Source organism: Hyperoodon ampullatus (assembly GCF_949752795.1).
Source record: "Hyperoodon ampullatus genome assembly, chromosome: 6".
Classification (NCBI taxonomy): Eukaryota; Metazoa; Chordata; class Mammalia; order Artiodactyla; family Ziphiidae; genus Hyperoodon; species Hyperoodon ampullatus.
In genome coordinates, this window is record NC_136919.1 from 18,314,155 (window position 1) to 18,331,511 (window position 17,357).

General features: G+C 44.2%; 1 protein-coding gene across 1 annotated transcript in view; it reads right to left on the minus strand.

The window, feature by feature from the left end:
- Nucleotides 1-1,956, minus strand: part of PAPPA (pappalysin 1) — a gene marked incomplete at both ends in the record, with an annotated part of 252,378 nt that extends 250,422 nt beyond the window's left edge. The window contains one exon of the mRNA XM_079706315.1: nucleotides 1,536-1,956. Coding sequence (XP_079562441.1) covers nucleotides 1,536-1,956 — 421 coding nt within the window. The remainder of the gene's footprint in view (nucleotides 1-1,535) is intronic.
- Nucleotides 1,957-17,357: the final 15,401 nt, after the last annotated feature.

Sequence of the window (17,357 nt, forward strand, 5' to 3'; positions counted from 1 at the left end):
ATACCACAGCCCTGAATTATAATCATCATCATTATTATTATAAATAACAGCTCCCCTTTACTCTACATTATAACCCCCTCTGGCTGACTAGGGCTTGAGGGCTAAAGGTGAATAAGCTCAGTTTCCCTCTCCTTCCTGAGGGGGGAGGGTAAAAAAAAAAAAAAAGAAAAAAAGAAGCATGTGATGACGTCAGGTATGGGGGAAAGTCACTTTCTAGCTCTCGGCTTGGTAGCGGGAGTGTGGGAGCTTGGGGGGCATATTCTTGGTATAGCAGCAGAGTTTGGGTCCCCTAAATGGACTTGATGTAAATAGGACAGTGAGCGCAGCGGTTGAGAAAGTCCACGCCAAAACAGAAAGAAGCGGACTGCCGGAAGAACTCAGAGCTTTCCCTTCTAAGAAAGTGTGTGTAAGGGGGTGGGATCGCAGAACGCCTCCACACGTTTCCTGGCTGCAGCGAAAGGGGAACCCCTACTCTCACTTTGAGACGTCCTAGGACATGGCAAGACTGTTTGTGCAGGAAGGGAATCTCCCAGCCAGAAGAGGCAAAACTTTCCTTCTCCCCTCCAGCGCCGCCCCCCTCCGCCCCCCAGTTTTATGAAAGGCATTGCCACAGATTCATTAGGACGGGGGAAAAATGGATGTTGGTGCATTTCTAAGGTTTGCAACCCTCCCAAAGTGTCCGGTTTCACTACGGGCTGTGCTGTAGAACGGTGTGTGTGTGTGTGTGTGTGTGTGTGTGTGTGTGTGTGTGTGTGTGTTGGGCGGGGGGCCGGGGTGGGGGGTGAGGAGGGAGAACTCACATTCATTACGGGCTCGTAAAAGTCCCAAATGAGAAAAGCGCCCCGTTTCTCAGCCTCGTCGGGGGAGGACTGGCGGGGTGTGCCTGAGGAAAGTCTCACCCCAGCCCCGAGTGACAGGCTTGGAAAGCGAGGACACGGGATGGCAGTATGCGTGCGCGTGTCTGTGTGTGCCTGGGGTAAGGGGGTGAATCCCAGAGGCAGGCAGCAACCACAGAGCAACTTTGGGGGCACTTCGAGGACTTCTAAGTCTTGGCGATCACAACAACCTTGTCCTTGTAGGCTTTCAGGGTAACGGGGCCAAGTAACGGGGGAGGGTCACCTCCATTAAAAAGCCAAAGAAATCAACGGTCCCCTAGCCACTTTTCACATGCATCCCAACTGGGTCCTTCCTCCATCCCAAACGGAGACAGTACCTCTGACCATCCAAAACACGGCTCAAGCGCACGAGGCTCCCTGGAGACCAGCCCTCACCAACTGCGGGTCTCCAGGAGGCCGGGAGCGCTCCCTGCGCTCTTCCAGCGGGGCTAGGCGGAGACGCCTTCCGAGTGCGCCCATTCCGCAGATGGGGCAAAGTGAGGCTCGCAGCTCGCCCCGGAGCCGCTGCGCCGCCGGCACAGCGGCTCCCGCACAGGAACACCCGCCAGCCCCCAACGATCCCGCCACCAGCGCCCAAGCACCCGCGCGCCCCTGGGGCCGCAGGGCCGGTGCAGCGCCCGCCTGGGCGCCCTCGCCTACCTGTGATCACCGCCGGAGAGCTCTGGCCCCCCTCCGCTCGCAGCCACACTTGCAGCGTGAACGCGTCCCGGGGCAGCTCGAGGTCGGCCCGCAGGCGCAGCTGCTCGCCTCGCCCGCTGAAATAGAGCGCCCGGCTCGGCGGGCTCGGCTCCTCCGCGGCGCCCCTCGTCTCCCGCTGCTGCCGCCGCCGGGGGACGCGCACGGCTTCCCAGGCACCGCCCGGCGGCGGCGGCGGCGGCGGCGGCGGCGAGGCGCGGCGGCCGCGGGCCGCCCGGGTGGCGCAGGTGGCCGGGCCGGCGGCGGGGCGCGGGGGGCGGCCGGCCCGCGGGTCTCTCCGGGCCCGGCGGGGGCGCTCGGCCAGCCCGCAGCCCAGCGCGGCGCTCAGCAGCCCCAGGCGCAGCACCCAACTCCAGAGCCGCATGTCCGACGGTCCCCCCCGCCCCCCCTTCGCCCCTGCACCGCCGCCCGGAGCTGCCAGCTTTAGGAGCCTCGGCGCCTCGACTTTCTTCGCTTCTTCACCCTTCTTGGGCGAGCCCCCCCGTCCACTTGCTTTTTTCTTTTCTTTCTCGCTTTCCTCCTCAAGGTGTGTGCTCCACTCCCCCCACCTTTGAAAAATACAGCCCAACTCCTCCTGGTTGGCAATTAATTTCTCTCCCCGCTCCTGTATCTGCCTTATTTCCCCCCTCTAACAGCTGGTTGCCTTCCTCCTTGTTTTATTTCATTTTATTTTATATGATTTCTCGCTCTTAAAAAAAAAAAAAAAAAAGCTCCTCTAAGACACTGATCCGCTGAATTCCCTCCCCCCAAAAGATGCTCTAATTTATTTATTTTTTGCGTCCTTTATAACACAAGCCACAGCCCCCTTCTCCCCCCCCGTCCCCCCTCCCCTCCCTCCTTCTTCACAAAATGAAAGGAAAGAGGGGGGAAAGATCCCTCAGAAGATGAGTAAACAAGCGTATGCTAATCTGCTCCCGAGCGCTCCACCTTCCCAATTGAATGAGTCCCAGTTAAAACTGCGGGGATCATGACTAATCAATCAGTTTGGAGAGGCCGAGCTACCCAGCCTTCCTCCACTTTCCCGTTTGCCTCCTTCGCTCCGCTTCTCCACCCCCTCCCTTCTTCTTCTTCTTCTTTTTTTTTTTTAAGAAGACAATCTTAAAGTAACAATTTAATGAAATTCTGTACACACCCCCTTATGGTCCTCCCAGCTCTCCTCATTCCTGCTCAAAACACACATTCCTGTTTTTGTTTTGGTTTGCTTGCTTTTTTCCCTCCTTCACTCCCCCCACCCCACCTTTTTTTTTCCTCCTGGCGGGAGAAAAATCTATCTCTTCTCTCAGGATCCCCTTTGCACTTTGCTGGTAAACCTCATCCTTCTCTATAGCACATAAAGAGTCTTGAAACTTGATTCTCAGATTTTGTTGTAATGCTGTCTCCTTCTCTCTCTCCCTCTTTCCCTCTTCTTTCCCTTCTCTTGCCTTACCTCTCCTGTTCTCCTTTTCCCTCTCAGAATTCCCTTAAAGTTATACAATGATGAACGTCCCCCTCTTCTCTGAGCCCCGGGTGCTTCTGGCTTCAGCTAGTCCAAATGTCCCAAAGTCCTCACTGAATCATCAGAAGCAACCAGGAAAGGCATTTTCTGAGGCATTTGCTTTCCCGAAGCGGTACACTCAGCACAACTAGGTCTCTGAATACTCCTGAATACTCTTAAAAATATTCTGTTGGTTAGAAATTATTTTATTTTTATATAAAAATGAAAAAAAACTATTATTTTGCCTTCTTTTTTCGACCTAAGAAATTCAGGTGCTCTGACATTGTTCAAGTCACAGGTAAGGATCTAACCATTGGCTGCTTTGTAGATCTGTTTTGAACTGGGACATATATGTAATATATTTTTGTTCTTTTTTTTTCCCCCTCTTTGTAGAACTCAAAGGCTCCCCCTTATGGCAAAACAGTTCTTTTTTTTTTTTGCTTTTTTTTTTTGTTTTTGTTTTTCCCTTCCAAGTGTTTAATAAGTTAAAATGAGTTAGCAGTGGTGGATTACAAATTATTAGTTACCGGTCTGTTCAAATAATGTAGTGATAAAAATATGCTGCGTGAGGTCTGCATGGGGATAGTGAGCTGGAAGAATTAATTCGACTTTCCTCCCATCTATGTGTTCCTGTCCTCAGGGCTGCTCCAGACCCTGCCCGAGAGCTGGGGTCATTCTTGCATGCTTCAAGGGAGAGTGAACACCGGTGGAGAATATGTGTTGGTGAAAGTATGCGGATTTGTAGAATGAGCAAATGACTCAGACATCCCCTATAAAAGCCGGAATGTGGTGTGCAGGGATTATGGCACCATTCTGAAGACGGGAGATCCCAGATTCAGATCTTGGTTTGGGAAGAACTTGCCCTATAGTCTTAGACTAAGAATGTGTGAAATCAGCTTCTCCAGTTATAAAATGAAAATGGCGTTATATCCTAAATATGTTTCCAGAGACTGGCTGAAAGAAGATGATCTTTGGTGCATAATGCCATGGATAAGGAATTTGCCTAGGCAAATCTTTCACTTTCTGCAACTCCAAGTCACTTATAAAAGTCATAAGATTGACATTCAATAATAATAATAAGATCTATATTGAACTACATATATTATATCCTGCAAAATCCCCCTGTTTTCTCAATAGAGATTGGAACCTGACTACTAATTCACTTCAATTGTGGCTACTAGGTATTTGGAAACTGTATTCCTTCCAAGGGCTTCTAAGTCATTTTATACAATAGTTTTGAATATTCCTAGACATTTGGGACTTTGTCAACTCTCTCACCAAGAGTGAAAACACGGGACTTATAGTTCTAAGTCCCACTCACTCCACCATGTATCTGGAGCAAGTCGTTTAGCTAGCCCTGCACTTCCGAACCTTTAAAATGGGATATGTGTTTCACAAATGTGTTTTGAGGTTAAAATATACTTCGGGGCATAATATTTTGTAAACTATAAAAACGCTATATAAATCCATTTTATTCCACTGTTGCTGTCAAGAACCAAGTGCGCCTTAGGTTCTTAAAGACAAACAAAAATCTGGGAGGCCAAGTCACCCTTTCTGTCCTGTGGCAGGCATGATGGGAAGGAATGGACAAGTCCAAGTCCCATAGCTCCCTGAGCTTCTGGACCTCAGCCCCTAAATGTGTTGGAAGCTACTGGCTGGCAAGGCCTTTCGCTGGTCTTTTCATGGAACATACATTTATTATTCTATCCCACCTGTCTTGGAAGCCACACTTACTTTTATGCCTGTATGTATCTATGTACGCATGTATGTGTTTGTTTTTAACTGAGCAAATAGAACTGGATGAAATGTAACCCTTGGTTCATGACGCACCCTTATCATTGGCTTATGCATGACATTCTTATTTATTTATATATAACAAATAATGTATCAAGTGCTGCCATCCCTCTTTTACTCCATCCCTTAATGTCTCGTGGATTTGGCCCGTTTCCTTTCATCATTGGTGCTCAAACAGCAATCATCTGGGAGTTAGGAGACTTGAGTTCTAATTCTGACTGTGAATTCTTTGACCTCACTTTACTCCTATGTAAAATGAAAGAGCAGGAGTCCAAGATTCCTAAGATCACTTCCAAAGCTGAAATGTAATGGAGCCCCTAATTATTGGAATATGGCAATAATTCCCATCTAATCATCTCATATGTGGTCAATTCCCTCCCACCCCCCAAAAGGCCCCTTGTTTCTGGGGAATTTCATTCTAAAAACTACTTTTTAGAACAAAAAGAACTGTTCCTCTAATCTTAGGATATACTCCTTCAATATTCATTTTATTTGGTAATAACTAAAAGCAAGGCATTTTGCCAAGGAGGTATAAGGGTTCACTGGAAATTTGGAGGGCAACGTCTAAGTGGAGTCGTAAAGTTTGAGAAGGGCTTGAATGAGTGAGGCTGGTTCAAAGTATGCATTTCAGAGTCACCCTGTCCTGGGTTCCTATGGCCTTCAGCAAGTCACTCAATTTCTCTGATCTCAGTGACCTTATCCTGGAGCTGTCCTGAGGATGCTGTGCTGTGTGATACACTGTAGGAGCTCATTAAATGAGCAACCTTTCTTCCTTTCCAAGGATCTAAATTTCATGGCCCCTGAGGCTTTTGTCAGCTTTCATCTATAGCCTGAGCCCCACCTATTTCTTACTCCAAGGCAGAAGGATTATTCTTACCTCAGAATTCTGAGGCAAGCATTGTCTGTCTGGTAGAATCTGGAACTTGATTAGATAGGATCCTCCTTTGTTCCTGGTGTCCTGTTTATGTTTTCTTTCTACAAGATTAGAACCCATCTAGGGTAAGGATCTTCAAGGGCCAGTTAGATCACCACGCCCCTCCCCCACCATCCTGAAGGGGGCTCCCTCCTCTGGTCACTCATAAAACTTCCTCTGAATTTCTCTGGGCACATCCCCAAAGCCAACTATCACACTTAATTATTTATCTGCTTGTCTCCCTTTTCGTGTGGGACAGAGTCTGTTGCATTCATATTTGTGTTTCCCCAAATGCCTAGTCCAGCACTTTGCACATAACTATAGCTGCTGGTTCAGGAAAAAAAAAAAATACACACACACACACACACATACACACACACACAGAGACTTGTAAATCCATAAACATGTGTAGATGTATGTATGTATATATTCTCGCTTCTCTATGCTTCTTTAGTTCTTCCTATGATGCCAATATGGTCAGTGCTATGAACACATTAAGCTCTTAGTAAATGCATAATTTCTTTATTTTGCCAGCCTCCCCTTCCCCAGATGATGCATCTGTGGACACCCAGACAGATATACTGAAGTTCACTGGCTGCCCATGTGATGGTCACTAAAAAGAATGTGGGCTTTGGAGAAGAAAGTGGATTCACGTCTTACCTTTGCTAAAGAACAATTCTAATAACAGCTTACATTTATTGAGTATGCACTATGTTCCCAGCAATATTTAAATGCCTTTCATAGGAATGAGTCCATCTAATCCTCAGAACAAGCTGACAGAGGAAGTCCGATAATCATCCCATTTTACAGGAGGAAAAGAAAAACAATCCTGAATCACAGAGGCTAAGTAAATAGTAGAGAGCTCAGCCAATCTGGATCTAGCACTCTGTGCTCTAGCTCTGGGGGCTAAGAAGAATCACTTAACCTTTTGAATCTCATTTTTCATTTTCACAGATTTCATGGGGTTATCTGGGAGATTAAATGAGACGATAGGGACGGGTATCCTATTGCCTAGTGACGAGTACATATGTCAGTGGGTGCTGGAGAAACATTAGCTTCTTTACTTCCTCCCGTACAGTAGTTTAATTATGCTAATTTAACACATGAACTAGAGTTGACAATTGTAAGAATCATGCCAGCAGTAATAACAACTCGTCTGCACTGAGCACCCGCTATGTGTCAGGCACTGTACTGAGTTTTAACTTTCCACAAAACTAGGAGGTAGGTTTGAACCTAATTTATCTGAATTGCTCAGCAGTTTTCTGCCTATCCTTCTATCTTCTTAAATCATGTTAAAAAACACATTTTATTTTCAGCCCCGAGTATTTTTTTTAGCATCTCCAAGCTCCATCTGAAAAAAATAAATTAATCTCAGGATTTAATAATTGCCTGTTCTACAAAGCCACAAAGAAAAGAGAACTGATGGTCACACTGTCATGCCTGAGGTGGGGATGGCTAGATGGGGATTAGGGACCACTCTGGCTGGAGGTGCAGCTGGCGAGCTCCAGATGCTTTCCTCTGTAGTTTTTGAAACTTGTGTGTCCCCGAGTGGTGGCCCTGGAATGAACTGGAGTTCTCGTCTAGGCTTCCTGCAGATTTATGACCAGGAAGCTGAAACAGCAACTTCTAGACTCCAACCCTGGTCCTTTGGCTCACGCACACCAAAGAGCTTCATTTTATTCAACTCAGATGCCCGAGGCATTTCTTAAGCTGAGAATTTTAGTTGAAGACGATCACTGCTTGACACTGCATTTTTTTTTCTATTTGTAGAAAAACATATAATTTTATGAATTCTATCCTTTATTCTCTTCACTAATAAGAATTACCTAGAATTTATTATGAGAGATACTATCTTGAGTGGTTACATAGATGATTTCATTTAATCCTCAAAACTACAATCTGTAGCTTTTCTTATTCCCATTTTGCTGATTAAAAAAAAAAAAATGAGGCTCAGTAAAGTTGGTTGGATTTTATGACATTTGAACCCAAGTCTATCTCACTTCAAAGTCCACATTCTTAACTGCTTGGCGGGTGCCTGCCCCAATCTACCTTTAATCTTTGTATATTTTAAATTGGAATCAGAATATCTCCATAATCTTGCAGAAGAGGAAGCTTTGTGAGAAATAAAAAATGGGCAATGGTGGGAGTTTTCTTCATTTGGTATGTTTCACCTTTTTTTGTTGAATGGAAAATAAACTGTGTGATACACCCTTCCGCTTAATTCCAGGACAAATGTATCCTGTGGCTTATTTGAGAAGAGGCCTTAAGTCACATAATGGACGATGCTTTCAACTCTGTTTTTTTCCAGAAGTTGCAGAATCACTGTCCAATTGCCCACTTTTTATATCATCTGAGATTGAAGGCATGCAATTAATTGTTGTTCAGTGAAGACCTTTCCATGGGAAACTAATCCAGCAATGCTTTCTGATGAAATCCATCTATACCAATTAAGAATAGCATTACTTGTTGAGTGGCTTCTGTATGCCATGCATGGACCTGTTGGCACATATTCTCACAACTCAATTAGGTTGGTTTTGCTCTGCTTGTTTTAAAAGAGGAGGAAATCCAAGTTCAGAAAAAGGGAGCAGTGTACCCCAAATCACCTGGCTAGAAGATGTATGTCCAAACCAAAACTCTAACCTACGTGCTTTTCTCCAATCTAGTGCAAATGTCACCTTCTCCCTAACATTATTCTTTATTAAATATTAAAATAAATCATTCCCAGAGGATTATTTAGCTTTGTTTCCTCTCCTGTACTGTTGGATTTATGTCCTTGTCTTGCTTTCTGTGACAGGTCTTAAGCTTCTTAAAGATGAGCCCGAGTTTTCTGCCTTTTGAGATCCCCCATGGGGTTAACTCTCTATGGTTTATGCTGAATAGGAGATCAGTGAACACTGGGTGAACTCTCTGGGAACCTCTGTAACTCCTGCCTACGTGTGACTTCCAGAATAATGCCCTGCTTCCTTCATCTTACCTCAGCTTGAGTCCTTCAAATTCTTTTCTGTTGTTGCTGTTGTTTTCTATTTGTTTGCATGTACCTTTTATTTATTTTTTAAAAAAATTTCATTGGAGTACAGTTGATTTACAATGCTGTTACTTTCAGGTGTACAGCTAAGTGAATCAGTTATACATATTTATATATCCACTCTTTTTCAGAGTCTTTTCCCATATAAGCCATTACAGAGTATTGAGTAGAGTTCCCTGTGCTATACAGCAGGTCCTTATTAGTTATCTATTTTATATATAGTAGTATGTATATGTCAATCCCAATCTCCCAGTTTATCCCTTCCCCCTTTTCCTCCTTGGTAACCATAAGTTTGTTTTCTACATTTGTGACTCTATTTCTCTTTTGTAAATAAGTTCATTTGTACCACTTTGCATCAACATGGATGGACCTAGAGACTGTCATACTGAGTGAAGCAAGTAAGACAGAGAAAGACAAATACCATATGATATCACTTATATGTGGAGTCCTTCAAATTCTTAAAACCCAGGTGAAGAAAGCTGTAGCTCTTTCAGGAGAGCTCACTCAGACCCTCCACCAATCAGTTAATCTTCAAACCATTCAGCCAGCACTATCATGCATTACCTTGTATTGCTACTTACCTTGTCATGTGGACATAACTCTACCTAGATCGCATATGAGGATGATAGTATGTGCTGCATCAGCCCATTGACATATATATATATAATATATATATTATATATATATATATATTTTTAATTAAAAGTGCCTTGTCTCCTGTTAAGTCTAGCACTCTCACTTTGCAGATGAAGACTCACAGAGAGGAAGAGATTCTCCCAAAGTCACACATCTAAACCACTCCAAAGAGTTAATTGTCTGGTTTTCTCATTCCCAAGCCAATATTTTTTCCACTATAATACTGCCTTTCTTAATGCAGATGATGATCATTTACTTATTCATTCAACAATTATTTATCAATTATCAACTATATGCCTGGCAGTGTGCCAAGGTCTGGCTAGCTTTCTAACACGATTTTTCACTTTCAAATGATCATCTTTGTCTCTAATAGTTGAAATTTATTGTCTGCTTATAGGTGGTGAGTGCTTATATATAAACATCATTTAATCTTTGTAACAACACTAAGAGGCAGGTAATATGACTACCTCCATTTTACAGAGAAGAAAAGGAGCTTTAGAACACCCAGGAATTGGTAACAACAAAAAACCAGGTATGCTTGCCTCCAAAGCCCAAGTTTTTAACCTTTAGGATAAATGACATCAATGAGAAATTTAAAAGTTCCTTTCAAACAGCTGGAGATTTACTGTGCAGTGCCCCAAGCCTGTCCTTAAATCCACAGATACAGAGAACCAGCAGTGGCCAGCCCTCCGCAGTGAAATCAATGGGCAACACCACTGAAATGAACATTGAGAGAGAACACCACTCAATCCTGAGAGAAGACAGACCATCGACTGACTTGGACCGAATATGAAAGCACTAACTTCCAACACTTAATAGATACCAACACCAACAACAATAACAATAGCCTTAGGCAATGGCCCTAGTATATGTGGAGAGCTTTGTGTTCTTCAGAAGAAAGGGGCATGTAAAGTTAACGTGCAGGGTCATGCTGAGAAGTGATCAGTTTGTGCTTGGACCTGTTTCTGTGGTGTTCAGTGACGACCATGAGGTAGACTAGACGGACTGAAGACTTCTTGTAAGAGCCAAGAATCTGGGCTGTGTTCTCATTTTTGCCACTAAATTTCTGTGTTGCCTTAGACAAGTCCTTTCCCTTTCCTTTTGAGAATCTATCAAAAGGAAAACTTGATAGATTTTGGAGGTAGAAGATTACCCAGCCCGCAGTCTGATAGCCAACACACATGCACGGGTACAGCTGTGCTCTAGGACCACTGTCCATTCTGTTCTCTAGGGCCAATGTTCTTTCTGATTGATTGATGTCTGTCGTTACTCCCTGTTGATAATTTATGTCTGATCTTAGAGGGCTGACCATCATCATCCTGATTCCAATGGGAATCCTGTTAAGACCCCTGGATGATGTGCCCCCTAAGAGTCCCTTCCACTTGATTCTTCCCTCATTCTCATCGGCACTCCATGTTACTGTTGGCACAGTTCAGAATGGTGGGCTAGGTCTTCAAGTCCAATGGGCTCTGTTTTTTTCTAGAAATTGCAGAATCACTGTCCAATTGGCCACTTTTTATATCATCTGAGATTGAAGGCATGCAATTAATTGTTGTTCAGTGAAGACATGGGAAACCAATCCAGCAATGCTTTCTGATGAGATCAATCTGTACCCATTAAGAATAGCATTACTTGTTGAGTGGCTTCTGTATGCCATGCATGGACCTGCGGGCACATATTCTCACAACAACTCAATTAGGTTGGTTTTGCTCTGCTTGTTTTAAAAGATGAGGAAATCCAAGTTCAGAAAAAGGGAGCAGTTTACCCCAAATCACCTGGCTAGAAGATATGTGTCCAAACCAAAACTCTAACCTACGTGCTTTTCGCCAAGCTAGTGTTTGCTAAGATAATGCGTTCGGCTAAGCTTGAACTCATCAAATCTTCTCAATGTCCATTTGAAATAAGCACGATTCATAGTCCTTCTTTTCGGATGCGGAGCCTGAGGCTTACCAGGAGAGGCTAACTGACTTTTTGGGGTCTGTGTGGGATTTCAGCCAAAGGCACTGACCCGAAGACTTTGATCTTAATTACTCTCCATTAAATGCTTCCATTTTTAGTCATCAGAAGGAGAAAAGAGACCCTCATCGCCTCACCTTCAGGGCCAACCCCATAGGAAAAGTTCTCTGAACACCTGAGCAGCCATCCCGCCACTATTCTTCTGACAATCACTCTAACCATCTGCATCTCAGTTTCACCATCTGAGAAATGGAAATAACAATGCCTCCTTCACTTCAGAGTGTGGTTATAAAAATGAGACGATACCATGTATCCACAGAGCCTGCTCATGGGAGTATCTCCTGCAGAAGCAGCTTCCTAGCTTTGCAGTCTTATGTGAATGCCCTCTCCAGCTAAGCAGGATGCAAGGATCTGGGGAGGGTTCGTGTCTTGGAAACAGGCTTTGGAGCATGACAAGCATGGCTTTAATTCCTGGCTCTGTCCATTACAAGATGCATGCTCCTGGGCAAATGACCTCACCTCTCCCTGGGTCTCTGTTTCCTCATCTGTAAATGGGCTTAAAATTGCCTACTTCGCAGTGTTGTGAGGCAAGGCACGAATGAGATAGTGCACTAAAGCCCCTGGCACAGCGCCTGGACCAGAGTATGTGCTCAGTGATGTGGCTGTCTGCCTTTGGTGTCTGTATCTCACGCCGCAGCCAGCCTGTTGCCAATGCCTGGAACCCATGGAATGATAGACGGAGAGTTACGCAACTTTTAAAGGAGCAATTTCAACCACAGATATGTGTTCCAAGGGATCCCATTCTATCCAAATGGACTCATTCATTCTCAGTCTACAGTTCATGAGGGAATTAAGAGAAATGACATTCTTTATTTTCATTGCAACTTTTTTTTTTCTCTCTCTCTTTTTTCTTTTTTAAAAAATTTCAGACTCCTGAGGAACTAGGGAAGGTAACCTGGGAACCTAGAATTTGATGCAAATAAATACATAATTTCTGCATTTCCACCTGTCATTTTCTCTGTGCCACATCTTGTGTGTCTGACCTGCCAGGAGAGCAGAAAAGAAACTGAGACACCCCCTTAGCAAGCGAACTTGAGGTGTGAACTTGATTGGTCCACTAACATGGCTCCCAAACTCTCTGCCCAGGTATCATACTCTGCTATAAATACAGGTTGGTCCTTTTGTCTGTTACCAGGGAGGCTAAACATTAGTTCGATAATGGCAATAGAACCTTTGCAGGAGGTGCTGACATTCAGATCTGTAGAATGAAACGCTGCTTACTTGGGACCACCAGCAAGGAATGCTACTGGACTCATTTTTCTTTCTTTTCTTCCTTTCTCTCTCTCTCTCTCTCTCTCTCACACACACCTTCCCTCTTTCTTCTTAAGTAACATGCCATTATAGGAACAAAACATGGATTCAGGAGTAAGGAGAAGTGGCCTAAAGCAAACTTGGTCAGTGGGCCACTCGGGACATGAATGTAACTGTTCCACCTCCTGCCTGCCTCACAGGTCACATGTAAATGACAGCAGTTAATCCCACATTTACCAAGCACTCACTTTATGCCAGACGCTGTGCTGTAAGCTTCACAACTATTATCCCTTGAAATCACACAGCTAGTATCTGTCAGAAGAGGACTCAGCCCTGCGTAGCTTGCTCTCTTTATCCACTAAGAAATACCACGTGTGAATTGAAAAGTCTTCTGAACATAATACAGAGACAGACAGGAATTATCATTGTCAGTATTAGCAATCTGAGTACCGATCCAGGCCACAATGGCAACTAGTTAGTCTGCTTAAGTACAGTTTGTGTACTTGATTTGATCCCTTACAGTCACAGTAGTTGTATAATAGATATTTTCTATCACCTGCTTGACATGGTTGCCATTACTTTCGGGAACGATTCAAACACTTTAATGAACATCAGACTTCACTGAAGTGGACTGTAGGGTCTAAGTGCCACAGAACTCAGAGCTATATATTCCTGGTCTCATCAGTATGAAAATTCTGATGTTCTAATGAAATTCCTCTGAACATTTCCTTACAATATTTTATTATACTATCACTGTTGAGTAAGATGCAACCGAGTTAAGAAAACCCGTGGAAACAGATGCCAAGGGAGGCAGAACTAGAAAGAAGCTTATCTTGTCCAATAGCTCCCATCCCCATTTTAGAGACGGGAAAATAGAGGAAGGGGGGGGATGTCAACTAACCATGGGCTTCACTGAGACAAGATCCCAGGATTCCTGAGTCCTACAAAAGTGCCCCGTCTACTCTACCTTAATTCCTGTAGATAGCACTAGGCCAGCTGAATCTTTTTTTGTGAGATATGCTCATGAAACACTTTTAAAGCCTAGAATTTTTTTTAGGATAATGAATAAGCCCAACTGGTTGTCAGTCATAATAATGACACTAGGAATGATATTAGGAATTCTATGACTTCTGCAAATGGTGTGGTTCTGATCCAAGGAGTTACACATCTCTACAACGCAGAAGAAAGCCCGCCACACAGATTAACATGCCATTTACAAAATACTCGTTAGTATTCCTTGTCCTTGCAGAACGGCTATTATGCCCCTCACATGGTTCTCAATGAAGAACCACCTGCTCACAGAAGTTATGCGTGGGTATTGCAACGTTCACCCCACCCAGATAAAATTTTGAGGTGATTCTGTATTTTGTTGTTGTTGTTTTTCTGAATTAATAAGCTCCAAACAACACCTTTATTTCCCGGGGGAAAGAAATCTGACAGCTCCAGATGGTGACCCATCCAAGGCTGGATATGCTCCTGGAATCCTTCTCCTTCATGACGATAGGGTCCCTGGTGGGGCAAAGTGCTACTGGCTTGCGACTTCCACAGAGGAGGATAGAAGCACTGGCTACTGCCCATATGCCTGCCATCTGAAACCTGATGGGGAGAGTCGAGATCTTGTTAAAGATCAGCAGCTCATCCTTAACCTGTGTCCTCATCCCACAGAAACATAAATGGGACTATCTCTTGCTGAAGAAATGTTTTGTTCATGATGTGGCTTCCGACAGTCAGGCTTTCCGTGCCCTCAGGTGGCACAGGAAAATGAAAAATCTCACCTCACTTGATTATTCTTCAGATCTCCATGATGACACTAATTACATAGTCTAATTAGCAGGTTCCTGTCCGGAGATTATGAGCTACTTGAAGAAAGAGGGTAAATCTTAGAATGTGCTTGATTTTATCTTTGGCTCAATGCTCAGTGTCTGGAACTTCTTATAGAATGAAAAAAGCCTAAGAATGAATATGTAAGTTTGCTGATTATTTTTTAACATCAAGTGGTAGTTGGGCAGTTTCACTTCTTCATTGAAAAACACTATGTCAGGCAACTAGGAATGCAGTCTTTGGCTTCAGAGACATCACGGTGTAGAGAGAAAGATACTTTTGTAAAGAAATGAATGCAATGAAGCATTTAAACTGCTCCAGTAGAGGTGCACGTGGAGTATTGGAATTCCTCAAGGGATAAATGGTTAATTCTAACTTAGATGAGGGGTGAAGAGGGCAAAGGTTAGGGAAAGTTTGAAAGAGGAAGAAAACACAAGTTTAAACATATAGGGAGAGGGCTGACATTTCCCAATGGAGGAAACAGCACGTGCAGAGATCTTGTGCAAGGTCTCAGACAGACAATTTGAAAGGTACTGTTGGTTTGGCTGACCAGGGCATAGTGTGCATGTTGATCAAAAGCCCTTATGAGATGTCCAGCAAGCTTGAACTTGATCCTGGGGCCAATGGGAGATAACGAATGGTTTCATATAAGGGACTGATGTTACGAGATTTGCATTTCTAAAGGATCACTCTGGCTATTGTTCAAAGAATATGGTGGATGCTGGAAGTGAAGAGATAAGACTAAACACCAAAGGACTCATGTGAGAGATGATGAGGTCTGAACAAAGGTAATGCCTGGAGGATGATCAAAATATGTTTAGGAAGTAAAATCATCAGGACTTGGTGATGAGAGAAGGATAAGACAGAAGGAGGAGTTGCAGAAATTTTAGAAAAAGGAACTTTGGAAGTAGATCAAGAGGCACTGGAGAATGAAGAGGGAAATTGCCCTTCCTCCTTGCTGGTGGTCTAGGATGAAATATTCCTAATCAGGAAGTCAAGGCCAGCGCGGGGTCAGGGGTGACCCTCTTGATCCTACTGGTCAGGGTAGATTATTCTTCAGTGTCAGATGGCTGCTGGCTTCCTGACTTTGACACACTTTCTATGTTCTAGAACCAGAATCAAATTCGCTAATCTTATTTACAACCAGGTGCTGTAAATAAGAGATCCTCAGGCATTTATAGGCTTCTCCCCAGTGCAGGAATTTCCCTTTAAACATTCCTTATCCAGGAAGCCATCTGGCTTCCTTAAATACTTCTAATGACCAGAAGCTCAACAACGTACAAGATTGCCCTGTGTGAATCTGGTAAAGTTTAATGGTGGACATTAACCCCGATAAATCGATTGCAAGTTTACAAAATGCTGTTGCCTATATTAAATCCTTTTAGGTCCACTCTCATCATGCCAGGTAGGTTATGAGATTTACTCAAGATCACTTCATCAGTAAGTGGTAGTACCATGTCTGAAACCCCAAAAAGATGCCTTGATTCTCTGCTCCCATGATGCACATGTGTGTCGTTGCACGTAAACACTGCATCTTCTGGGTTTTTGTCCATTTTCCTCCATTTCACTGTAACCTCCTAGAGAGCAAGAACTCTGTCTTATAACTGCTCTTCACGTGCCTCTTTGAGGGACAGGCCCAGAATACATAGGTGTATAGTAAATGTTTGTTGAAAAACAACAATAAAAATATCTTCTGATTCAGTCCTTTTTGTTGAAAAGATAGTCTAAGATCATCTTCCCTGAAACTTTTGATCACAACTTCATTCTCTAAAGTCACGGAGGAGAAATATTTGCCTTTCACCTGAGAATCCTCCGTCATGCCGTGTGAATCCAGCCTTCACTGCCCACAGCTTTTACATATGGCTTCCAATTCTTCCTCCCAGTCAGAAGCTTTCCTTTTTCCCTTTACTGGTTCCACTTTTTAAGATGTTACTAATTAATAGTGGGTGCAACAAATAGATCCCCCACCACAACCAGCTGTTCCCTGATTAAAAAAGCCTTGCGCATGTATACAAGTCTTTGATGATTTCAAGAGACAAGAGGAAAATTGTCACGGCATCAGGGATTCAGTGCCCAACCTTCAGCAGTCCTAACTACTGCCAAACCATGTGGATGAAAAGAAAACCAAGATGAGTCAGTTGCCCAGATGTTTTGTTTTCAGGTCACCAAGGATCTGGGTGATTGGAGGCCCGGATGCCAGGATTGGTGTGGCCATGTTTAGCCATGGCTTCTAAGTGAACACAAGTCTAGCACAGCAAAGACTGGCTCCAAAACTGATGGGAGGTAAAACAGAAGGAGAGAAAGAAAGATTTGTGCAGAAGGAGAGGGTCACGGTGGAGGGGAATTTGGCTCTCAGGTCAGTGGTGGGGGACAGAGAGATTGGTATTGGGGCGCTCACTGGTCATGGCCTTGGGTTGCCATTCCCAGACAGAAAGGCACAGCACCAAACATTTTCTGAGCACTGACTCTGTGCTAGAGACTCTGGGATATGCTGGGAGCAAGTGGTGGACGAGACAGCCATGGTAGGTGCACGTGTGTAGCTTAGTGTTTAGGGGAGACAAGGGACATTAGAAAGTCTTATGATAAGTGTTCCAAGAGGGAGGTACAGGGCACTGAGGGGTCTCAGAGGAGGGTCACCTAATCTAGATCTGTGAGTGTGTGTGTGTGTACATATATCAGAGGGCATCCCAGAAGTCTTCCTGGAGGAAGTGAAATCTAAGCCAAGGCTTGAAGGATGAGCAGGATTTAGCCAGGGTGTGTCAGGGGAAGCCTGCTGCCATCAAGTGAACAGTACTGTGAAAGCCTGGAGGTAAGCTGTGAGAGGTTCAAGAACGG